The sequence below is a fragment of the Vigna angularis genome, chromosome 10, assembly GCF_016808095.1.
Source record: "Vigna angularis cultivar LongXiaoDou No.4 chromosome 10, ASM1680809v1, whole genome shotgun sequence".
Classification (NCBI taxonomy): Eukaryota; Viridiplantae; Streptophyta; class Magnoliopsida; order Fabales; family Fabaceae; genus Vigna; species Vigna angularis.
Genome location: NC_068979.1, coordinates 6,194,222 through 6,206,884, shown reverse-complemented (window position 1 = coordinate 6,206,884; position 12,663 = coordinate 6,194,222). Strand labels below are relative to the sequence as shown.

General features: G+C 29.0%; 1 protein-coding gene across 1 annotated transcript; it reads right to left on the bottom strand.

Moving 5' to 3' along the window:
• Positions 1–358: 358 nt before the first annotated feature.
• On the bottom strand, positions 359–3,106 carry LOC108335496 (cytochrome P450 71D8). Its single transcript, XM_017571519.2, has 2 exons — positions 2,166–3,106; positions 359–1,218 (listed from the first exon to the last, which is right to left on the bottom strand). The coding sequence occupies exons 1-2, from the start codon at positions 3,072–3,074 to the stop codon at positions 607–609; spliced, it is 1,521 nt and encodes a 506-aa protein (XP_017427008.1). The 5' UTR covers positions 3,075–3,106; the 3' UTR covers positions 359–606.
• Between the last annotated feature and the right edge of the window lie 9,557 nt (positions 3,107–12,663).

The following is a 12,663-nucleotide window of genomic DNA, read 5'->3' as shown; positions in this document are numbered from 1 at the left end:
TTCTCTATATCAAGATGAATTATTCCATGACAATATATATAAAGAAGATTAAGAATATGATAAGAAAAATATAAAGTTTTAGTACATATATATCTTTCTACGCTAAAATTAAAAAAAAAACTTGTGAACATAACATTACTTATTGTTTTTTCATAGTTTCACAAAAATATTCATTCTTAAGATTTTTTATTTTTCTTTCTAATTGATTTTCTACCTCTTTCAAATAATTCATGTTTATAATTTATTAAATACATATAACATATTTAGAGAAGTGATCAATGAAAATAATAAAATGTATTTTTACCATGTATATTAACACATATTACTATTCTATATATCACTAAAAATCAACTCAAGTAAAAAAAAAATTCATGTTTCTTTTCTCACAATATAAAGACTTCTTAATATGATTTATAACGACACAATATTTAGAAAGTAAAAGAGATTATGTATAAACAACTTCACAACATTTATGATAATTTTCTATACTAGATCACCTATCATTGTTATATTTCTCTCTTAATTACCTATATAGGTGTTAAATAGTGTATTTTTCCAAAGCATAAAAATGATACTTTTGATACATGAACATGAAGAAGCATGCAGTCAAGGATCATAAACAATGGGGATCAAACACAATTGGTTTTTCCTCCCAATGGCCATTCCAAAACGTTCAACCGTGTCGATACTCTCAGGTGTCATGCCATTTGGAAGTTCCCAGTTGAAATGATAAAGTAATCGAGCCAGTGGAAGCATGATACCTGCTAAACCAAACGAGATGCCAGGGCATATTCTCCTTCCTGCTCCAAATGGCAGATACTCGAAGTTATTCCCTTTGAAATCGATACTACTTCCCTCAAACCTTTCTGGGACAAACATCTCTGCATCATTCCAGTATTTCGGATCCCTGCAAATTGCCCATACGTTTATCATCACTTTAGTTTTCACAGGTATTTCATACCCATCGATGATGGTTCGTTCAGAGCATTCTCTAGGGATCAACAATGGAGTTGGTGGGTGTAGCCTCAATGTCTCTTTGACCACCAACTTCAAATAACTAAGTTGCTCTAGATCCCTTTCATGGATCATTTCCTTCTCTCTTAAGGCTTCTCTTAACTCAGCTTGTGCTTTCTTCATCACTCTTGGACTTCGCATCATTTCTGTCATTGCCCACTCTATTGTTGATGCAGAAGTATCAACGCCACCAGCAAATACGTCCTAGTCAAACAATATACACATAATTTTTGGTAAGATGATAAGAGAACTTGCACTTATGTAATAAAATTGTATTACTTTCGGGAGAAGAAACAAATACTAAGATAGAGTCTTTAAAAATGATGTTATAAAAGACTAAGACAAAGTAATTTTTAGAAGTTTTGACTGTTTTATACTCGTCAACTTTTTGGTGCTGAGATTTTATTGTATCCTTCTCTTCTTTCTCAATTACGTTTGTTTTACTTGTGTTTATCATTTGCTGTGTCTTTTCCTTTTGAATATTATATATATTTATAGCTGACTCACCTCACCATTTTAGTTGGTTAATTTAGTTGACCAAAAGACTCAATTAATCCAATTCTTCAAGTATAATCAAAATTAATATATGACCAACCATTTAATTTCCCACTCTTTTTCCAAAGATCAGACATATGCTACTTTGTAAAACAAGCCGAAGGCTATCATGGGAATACTGAAATAAAAAGCCAAACCCCACCTGTTCGACTAGGTTCAAACTTTGTTTACTGCAAACAATAAATAAATAAATAAATATATATATATATATATATATATATATATATATATATATATATATATTGTAATTGAATATTGAATTCGCGAAGAAACGCATACATATCTAAATAAGATCAATTACTTAACTTCGTACTACTAAACCCGAATGCATTGTTTTTCAAAAACAAATCACGATTCGCTATCGCTGGTTCATGTTCGTACGTAACTTCGTAAGAAGAAGTAACTGTGGGAATGGTTTGAATTTGGTTATCCAAAAAAAAAAAACACTTGTTTCAACAAATTTAAAAAAGGTGTTAATGTTTTTTTTTGTTACACAAGTAGTTTTTGTGCGTAATTTTGTAACGTTGGAAGCTCAGAAAAAACAAATAAGCAATGAGCAATTTAAAAGACAAGTGTTCGGCGGCATTTTTACTAACCAATATCAAAGCTTTGACGTTCCTAGTGGTGATTTTGATATCGAGAGCAGCGTCGGCTTGTTGGAATCCGAGAAGAACATCAACAAGATCTTCGTCCTTTACTTGAGCTCTCCCTTCTTTCGCTCTTCTTTGCTTTTCTTGATGCTCTTTGACAATATTTTCCAAGACCCTGTCAACCTGACTCAGCAGCTTCTCCAATTTGGCCTTCTTCCCAGTTATGAAATGTATGGATTTCATCGAAGGGAACAAATCAGCAAGGTCAAATCCTCCAACCGATCCTATTACTTTCTTAATCAAAAGTAGAAATTCATCCTGGTCCTTTGATTTGTTACCAAATGCTGCCCTGGAAACAGTAGTGCTTACCAACGAGAAAATTCTGCCAGTAAGATTGATTGGTGAACCTGCTGATGTTCGAATCGAGTCGATAAGTTTTTCCGTCTCGTCTTCTCTAATAAAAGAGAAAGACTGAACTCTCTTGGTACTTAGAAGTTCTGAGACAAATATTTTCCTCATTTGTCTCCAGTAATCACCATATGGAGCGAAAACAACATCTATGCCCCCGTAGGACAAAATTTGCCCAGAAATAAACTGAGGCCTTTGCACAAAAGCGACATCATGTGTTTTGGTTATTTCCTTGGCCATCTCCGGGGAGGATGCAACCACTGCAGAAATCTCACCAAGTTGGAGGTGCATGAGAGGTCCATATTTATGGGAAAGATTTTGGAGAGCACGGTGTGGAAGTGAACCTGCTACTGCTAGTTGATGAAGGTTTCCTATGATGGGTAGCCTCTTTGGGCCTGGGGGAAGTTTGAGAGAGACATGAGATTTATTCTTGTAATGTTTTGCAAACCAATTCAATAGAAAGATTAGGGAGAAGGCAATAACCAAGATGCAGGTTTGAGTTTCCATGGCTTTCTAGAGTCACCTCTCGAGTGTTTATATTGTTTCCCTAGCGCTACCCGTTCCTATTTATAGAATCTTCAATCCCCTAGGACAACAATCCTTCCTTTTGTTTAATCTAAAATCCATGGATTACGACTTATCTTTTTTTGAATTTTTCTTATTCTACATGTTTATCTATTTAATGCATTCAAAATATAAAGTGTGTTAAATGTTTACTTTTAATATTCTTCTATATATTTATACTTTTAGTATAGACTATATTTTTTCAACGACAATTTGATTTAAATTTAATACAACTAATAAATTTTTTAAAATATTTAACTATTGATGTTCAAAATATATATATATATATATATATATATATATATATATATGTGTGTGTGTGTGTTTGATCTGGTTTGTTATTAATTATGTGATGATTAAATTAGTAGTATTAGGGTCATTAAATGTTATAAGCAAAATTATTTTTATTATAAGTATTTAAAGTTGGCTTTGAGGTTAATTAGTTTAATTTTTAAAAAAAAATCACATTTAAGAGTTATTTTTGTTGGCTTGTTACATAATGATCAACACACATGTATAAAACACTCCAACTTGATCCATTTAAGTTTTACTTTATTTTGGTATGTCAAAAACAAGTCAAGTTGGGTTGTGCTGCTACTTAAGAACATGTTGAGTTATCAAACTAAAATAAGTTGATGTGGAACTGAAATAACATTCCTATCTCCATTTGAATTTTCCAAAACATGTTTATAGATTAAATAATTTAGATTTTTTTAAGTGATGTAGGGTGACTTGTTGGGTTGGTCGGGCTAGTCTGAGTGTTGTTGCAGACCAGGTTGAGTTCCTTACATTTAGATTATTTTAATGATGTCAGACTAACCGAATTGACCTGTCGGGTTAGCTAAGCCAGCCTGAGTGTTGTTGCAAGTTCCATACATTTAGTTTTTTTTAATGATGTCAGGTTGTCAGGCTGGTATGCAGGACTGCTGAATTGGACAAAATGTATTGTGTCGAACTATCTAATTAAAGTGGTCATCCTAACATGCTTTTTTTTTTGCCGAGGTGTCAGACTCGACCCATTTTACTATTCATACTCACGGATATGAGAATAACTTACATAAACAAAATCTTAAAAATATTTATAAATGTTGTGATAATATTAATCTTGTTTTAATGTTTCAATTTTTATTGCCTCTCATGAGTTTATAATTTACAATAAAATTAAAATAAAATAAATAAACATAATACTAAAATTCAAATAAAATGAATATATCAAAATTAAATCTTTCAAGAAAACATAAAAACAAACTATTGTCTAAACTAAAAAAACTATAACAATATCAATGTTAATTAACTTGGAGATTCAAACATACAGTGAAGAAATAATAAAATAAAATAAAATGTATTGTAAATGACATCATTACAAATAAATGTATTTTTTTAATAAAATGAAACTTAGCATTAAAGAGAAAAGAAAAGATATTTTATGAGGTTGACAAAGTATAGGTTTACATGTTTTAACAATCAAAATTTCTTACATTAAAAAACATAAACAATAGATAAAAATATTTAAAAAAATATATAAAAATAAAATGTAATCTTAAACAATATATATTGAATATAAATTAATATTTTCTTAAATCCTTCTTAATTATATATATTTGTGTTTTGCTCCTTGGAATGTTGAATTCTCTTTGGATGAAATAAAAAATGGCATATTTACCTCCTGAGAGAAGAGGGAAGGTGACATTTCTCAGTCAATATCATATATTTGATCTTTGATGGTGATTCAGTTGGTTGCTGTAGAAAATCATGGAAGATTCAATTGGGATTTCACTATCAATGGAGTCCAGTGAGTCTTAAAATGCCTAAAGTCGAAGCAACATTATCCCAAATTACCATTGACATGAGCAGTCAAATTAAGAGGATTTAAATACAATAGGACAATAAATCATTGTTCATGAGCTGCATCAGGAATTTTAGCTAGTGATACATCTTAGTGACGAATGTGAGGTTGCTACAAAAAAGACTCAAATTTTCAACAAAGAAAACTAGTGTAGTGTCTTGCTTGATATACATCAATCATCCAATCATATATGTAACCTGTGACTTTTAATTTTGATTTTTCAATCATATCTAACATTATTAACAACAACAAAATTATAAACATAAATTTAAACTTAACTCGTCATACAAGTTAAAAAATGTATTTCGTATTTTATATTTACTAAAAATTGTCAAACATATATCTAAACTTATCTTATAACATTCTTGAAAAGAAAATGTACTTCATATTTAGTATTTATCAAAAATGGACAGACATGAAATTTAAACATAACCTATACAACATTTACCAAATTAGAAAACGTGTTTCATATTTTGTCTTTCCGTTAATATATAGGTCATGACGATGTCATTCTAGCATAACATTAGAAGTAAACAAGTTCGTTGATTTAACAAAATAATAAAGACGACGAAAAAGAAAAGAAGTTCATTCACTAAAAAATAATATTTTATAAATTTCGAGTGTATGATTTTTAATAAATATCAAACATGAGGTACACTTCCAAATTTAAATTTATATTTGCCTGAAATATGCGACTTAGAAACATCAGATTATTCTAATCTTTTTTTTCTTCCTTTCATTTATCAGATTGTACGAAATCTTACCTCGCACACTAATACGAAGTCGTAAAAAGATAACGGTTTGAATGTCTTCAAATTGATAAGTTTCACACCATAAAGACGACGCAGTTCTTAGGCCAATTGAGTTCATACTTTATTATTTTCACTTTCATCATGTTTGAATATTCGCATAAGGAATAAATCTTATACTGTATAAATAGAAGCAAAATTTTTTTTATTTTAATTTTATAAAATTGAGTTAAAATTAAATTTTATTATTTTAACAGAATATTAGAGTCATAAAGTTTTATCATTATTAGATTATTTTAAATGATTATGTCTACTACTGCGATAATGTTGGCGTTTCCACATGAAAGTTCTAATTTCCCAGATGTAATAGGAATCAGCATACTTTGCATGTCTTCTTTAGAGTCTATAATAGAAATCACGAATGAGTTTCACACTTATTGTTCTATCAAATCATCGTCGGCTGCGACGATACCATTCTAGAAAGCATAATGCAATTTGCAAAGTATGCTTCTTTCTATATATCAAAAAGTGTATGTTGATTTTAAATACAACAAGAACTTTCTAATATCATGATATTTAAATTATATTTTAATTAATTTAAATTTTATTTGATAGAAAATATTAAAATATTATTTTAATTAATTGTCATAGATTCATACGGTCGAATGTAATGTTTTTATTTATTTAATTTCATTTGAATTCAACTCCAGAATTAGGATTTTAGGCAAGTGTGTTACCTCTTGTAAATAAATCAATAAAAGTTTAACAACAAAACAACTTTTATTATTATAAGGTGCTGTGATGTAAATTGGACTAATAGTAATTATTGAAGAGAACCTTGTATCTTGAAAAAAAATAAGAAAGAGAATATTCTTGTTTGACCTAGTGTAAAAGTTGAATATCGATTTAAGCCTTAGTTATGAATTAAATAACTTATTTAAAAATTGAAATTTTGTAAAAATGCATGAAATTGTATAATCAAACAACTCTTCGTATTGTTTTCAATCCGGTGTTTTATAAAACATGTAAATATTGGTTGTTATCATATTAGAAAAAAAATGTTTTTCAAAAAATTTATTAATGAATTTGTTAGTTCTAAACTAACAACTCTCAAGCATTCTAACTAAATATTTAAGAGTATCTAAATTTCATTTATATGTTGTAAACTTATAACATATATGTTTCAATTTGAAAAGAAACATAGGAATGTAATGTATTTTTTTTCTTGTATGAAACCCTTTAGAGTTAAACCTCTTATTATATAGGTGCATCAAAGTCTGTAAGTCGAATACAATGTATTTTTCTCTTCTCCTTTATCTAAGTCATGCTAAACACGAGACTCCTCAGACCAAGTTCTTACTAAAATTTTTAAGGTTCCATAATATAACTAATCTCTATATTTTAATTTGTTTTTCTTATTCTTGTTTTGAAAGCTCTATTGGTTGTTGAAGAATCCATAGTCAGTACTGATGAAGTCCACTTTTTATGTTTGGTTGTTCTTTCTGGACCAAACTCGAATATGTCCAAACTTTTTATTCTTTTGCATTCCAAACGAGCCCTTAGCTTTCGTCACGGACTATAGCATCAAATGTTGTATTAAAGAAATATAATTTCGAATTAGTTAGTTAGTTGTATTATTAAATATAATTTCGAATTAGTTGTAACCAACAACTAGTTTGCTTTTATATAAAAAAGTTATTAAAACTCAGTTTTCTTGCCTTTGTTTCTATTCATGTATAATTCTAATTCTCTCTCTCCTATTTTTCTATATGGCCATAGTTTTTCATTTTCTATTGTCTTTACTCTCAGTTTTTTTCAGATATTTCAATAGACTAATATTAATTACTTTTTTAATCAGGAATTATCTAAGTAATTTTATGATATATTTTTATACGTATTTATAAAACAAAAATGATTTGTTTTATAGAACAATTTATTTATTAATGAAACAAAAATAATCACAGCTTGCAAGGGATTTGGTAGATTTATAATGGGCTTAATACCATATTTTGTCCTCCGTTTCGCTTGAAAATGTCAAATTAGTCCATCCTTTAAAAAATGCGTCAATTACGTCCTTACTTAATAAAATATAAGTCAATGAAATCCCTTCCGTTAAATCCGTACAAACGGCGTTAATTATTTTTCTTTCTCTTCTACTTTAATAATTAACGCCGTTTGTACGGATTTAACTATTTTTCTCTCTCTTCTACTTTAATAATTAAAGTTTGTACGGATTTAACGGAAGGGATTTCATTGATATAAATTTTATTAGGTAAGGACGTAATTGACGCACTTTTTAAAGGATGGACTAATTTGACATTTTCGAGCGAAACTAGGGACAAAATAGGGTATTAAGCCTTTATAATGTTACTATGTTTGAACCTACTTGTTTCGGTTGTAAGGGCTGAGTCATCTAACACCTTCTCGCTCCTTGTTCCTCGTTTCACTCCTCTGCGTGCGGGTGGGAGACCTGCGAAAGATTCTCTCATGCCAAAGTCAGAGAACAGTGGCGTTTTTTAATAGAACAGTAATAAATGCTCCCTCCTACCACTCACCTTTGACCTGTATTTATAATTTTTGTTGTGGGCTTCATAATAGTGAAAAGTTAATCACGGTCCAACTTTGGCCCAATAACTTTTAACAGCTACTTACTTTAATCTTGATCTTAATCCGGTCAACTGGCGGTAGGGCCGGCCGACCTCCTGATATTTGGTCTTATAGCCGGCCGGCTCATATGAGTTGTTGTTCGTCCGGACAACGAGCAGCAAGACCGCGTGATTGGATAATTATGGCCATACGGACGTCCGTCTATACGCTGCCCGGCCTCTCCGGATGACGAGTGGCGAAATCACGTGATTGGATAATTATGACCATACGAACGTCCAGTCTGTACGCTGTCTGGTTGCTACAGGTACACTACTGTTGTTTAGTAAGGGGAACGATGCTATTCAAATCCATACATGAGTCCACGAAAATAACTTTGATTTTTCATTTTTCAAATTTATCAGAAAATAAAATGAAACTATTTTCATAAAACTTTATAATTAAGTTATTAGAAATAAATACTTAATGCACTTATTTATTTATCGAAGGTGGTCTTAACCCCAGTTGACCTTTTAAAAGGCATTGGATTCTGGAAACGAGATTATTCAAACTAAATATGATACATCTAATTTAAATAAACCATTTGACAGCAGAAGGACCGTGTACTAAAACATGAGGTGTCAAAACGTCAGCTAACGTAACGACCACGTCATCAAGTTTTTTTTCCACTGTGTGAATGGTGCTATTTACCAAGTCCAGTCAATTATAATGCTCTACCCATCTTTATTCACTCAAATACATATATGCATGAAAGACTCGGTCAATCTTCATCGTTAAAACATACAAGTACTAAGTCAATCTCAATCATATATATGATTAAATGAATTATATTAGACATGACTTTTGACGACGAATAGCTCCAAAAGATAAGTATCAAAGTCAATGAGAGATGCTGATAATATATCAATCACTCAAATAAAAAAGTTACCCTAAAAGGTAGCCAATCTTAAAGAAATTGGAACTGACATAGCAAAAAGAAACATTGTTACCACATTCAACTAAAAATTAAAATGTATGGATATTATCAAATATTGACATTGATAAAAATTTTACATTCAATACTATTTTTTTATTTTCTTTCTTTTAAAAAATACAAAATTTTATTTTTTTATAATTATTTTATCTTTGTACTATATATTTAATAAATGTAATAGTGTATCACACTATTTTTATTTTATCAAATAATTACGACTACCCAAGATACGGAACAAACTTATATAAGTCTAAAGTAATTTTAAGGATGTAAATATATTTCCAAATTATAACTTATCCAATAATCGAAAATAGTACATCATAGAAAACCATATTCGTGAGCTCTGTGTTGCTTGACAACACTTTCAAAAGTTTTGGATTTCAATTAAAGTATTGTCATATCTTTATTTCTCCGAAAACATAGATTTCTTATATATGCATTCAATTTTATAATTATGATTTTATAAAACAAGTTAGTTATTTGTTTGGTGAGATAATATCATTAAAATTAATTACTGAAGTATTAGTCTAAAATTCTTTTATGATTTGGAAAATCTATATATTTAACCTAACCTATAACCTTAATTCTTAAGTAATGGTAAAAGTATTGAATGTATTAGACCAAGTTTCCTTAAAGACTAAAAGAATTTTCGTCCCTAAATACAATACTTTGAATATCGTGATTCATCTTAACAATATTATACTAACTACCGTAATATATATATATATAATAAAATACAATAGATCATATCTTTTAATGTTTCTTTTTTATTCTGAACCCACCAAACGAAATTTGTTCAGACACCAGAATTGTAGCAGACCCAAATCTATGGGCACGTGTAATAGTAGAAGAAATACAAAATGAAATTTCGCCGTTGGATTTTATTATCCCTCCTGCTTCATGTGAATTGTTGTTGTTTTTCTTTCTTTAACTCTTACTACAAATTTCGTGCAGTATTCTTTTATTTTTTTAGTGTTATCCATTAATTGGGTCAGAATCGAATTAATTTTGTGGCACTTAGATTATGCAAACATCACACACGCATGGTGTGTTATCAAATGACTTCTTTTTTAAGGTAATGACTTCATCTTAAGATGTCAACAAATTTTAAAATGCAGCAGATATGATTGCATGTTATCCATTAACATCTGTTTTTCCTTTGCTGTTGTGATGCAAACAGATCTATCATTCTTTTTATTATATGTTAAATAAAATAAAATATGGATATAAATTTATATATATATTCTTCATAAATAAAAAGTTTTTTAAAATAATACTAAAAACAATTTATAAAGACAAAAAAAATCTATGTGTTACTCCCTACATTTTTTTTGTGATATAGGGACTAAAAATATGATTTTTTCGGAAAATGTATCAACTCATTCATATCACAACTTTGATGTTTAACTTTGGTAGTTATTTGGAATCGTTGCTGCCAATTTCTTGGATTCTGAAAAGAGATGTTCTAGCTTTCTTTTGCTCTTGTTCGTTTCTCGTTATGCTTTCTGAGAATCTTTTCCAATGTTTTTGTCTGCATGGTTGTGAATTTTGTCGAATTTGGCTTTCAGCCAGTTAGCACTGATGAAGTTGGGGCCTCTTCATATAAAAGCAACATTCTGCAGATATTTGGCAAGTTGAAGGTGCTTGAAGTGAATCTGCTAATGCTGGTTGATGTGAGTAGCAATACACTCAACTGGGTCAGGAGTTCACTGCTGGCTCAGAATCCTGATATACCGGTTCTCATAGAATTTTAAATCTATGACAATGATATATTCAAAGTTATGAGAACATTCTAACACAATACACGTATTCATTTTTTATTAAATATAAAATACGTCAACATAACAATAAATGAATAACAAATTAGTAAAAAATTATACAAAAATATTCATTACATTGATCTTCATAATCATTTATTATTATTTTAAAGATGACTCACTATTTTTAAATATAACGCACCGATTAATTTATATATTAAAATTATTAATACTATTGTCATATACTTTTACCATAGGTTTTCACTTAGACATTCAATATTGAATTTGTCTTTTCAACTCCGTTCAATAATAAAACTAAAATTTATTTATGATTTTTATCATAGGAATTATTTTATTATTTATCAATTTCACATATCAATTTAACTAATTATTATAATTTATTAGTTAAAATAATTGACATATACGTCGGTAAAGTAAGTTGCTATTGCATTTATTTATAAACTAAAATAGTATATTAATATAATTTTAGGGAGTAAATAATTATTGTCTTAAAAAAATCTATATCCGATGCAAATATTTGAACGAGTCTTGGTATTCCACTGTTATATAAGTCAAAATAGCAGGGTTTGAATTTTGAATGTAGGTTATATGTGTTCTTTCTTTATCAAATACTAATGTATTTTCTTAAAATATGTTGAATTATGTGCCACAATAATCAATGAGCTCAAGTCAATAATAAATGCAAATTGTATACAACAAATATACAATTATTTTGAATTCAAATATATTACATTTTTTCTAGAAAAATTATAGTCTATGAATTTAAAACTAAGAATATATAGGTCAGTCACAATAGAGGTGTTGTCGTAGCAACAAACAATAGGAGGAGAAACAATGGACAAAGAAAAAAGGATGAACATTATAACGATGCATGTCAATAAGAAGCGAAAAAAAAGCTTATTGTGGTTGGCCCTGTAAAGTTGAGCACAAAAATAAATTAGTTAGAGACTAAAAACGAATAATAAGATAGAAAACGAAAGGGGACAAACATCAACTTCAACGTAAATGCTTCCAAACCAAAAGGAACAAAAAGAGTAAAAGTTTCATGGTGGTAGAGGAAAAGAATGAATTCTACAATAACTGAGGCAATTTTGCAGGAAACATTAGTACAATAAAATAATACTAATAAGTTGTATATAAAATATTGTTAAGAATCTAATATCATTATTGATAATGTTATATATATATATATATATATATATATATATATATATATATATTAAAGATCAACAGGCAATTATAACAATATGTTTTATAAAAACTAGTGAAGTTTGAATAATATGGTAGCACCGACGACACAAGGAAATCTAATTGGTTCAACTCCGCGTAGGAATTATTGCAAATTTTTTAGTATCTGAATTCAACATTTTTCTGATAAGTAAAAATAAATAAATTATAGGCGTCGTTCTGTATATGCTGATAATTATTTATATCCGAAATTCGTTTCATGTTATTTAATCACGTTATATTTTGTGTTGAACCACGTTGTCATTCGTGATGATGAAAACATTAATTATAAAACATAAAGATTATATATTATTAAATGTCAAAACGACATTTACAATCTTACGGTAAATTTTTT

Excerpts from the sequence above, each read along its gene's own strand:
- LOC108335496 (XM_017571519.2), bottom strand. The coding sequence starts at position 3,074 with ATGGAAACTCAAACCTGCATCTTGGTTATTGCCTTCTCCCTAATCTTT. Across the intron at positions 1,219-2,165 it reads ACGTCAAAGCTTTGATATTG|GACGTATTTGCTGGTGGCGT; the intron begins GTTAGTAAAAAT and ends TTGTTTGACTAG.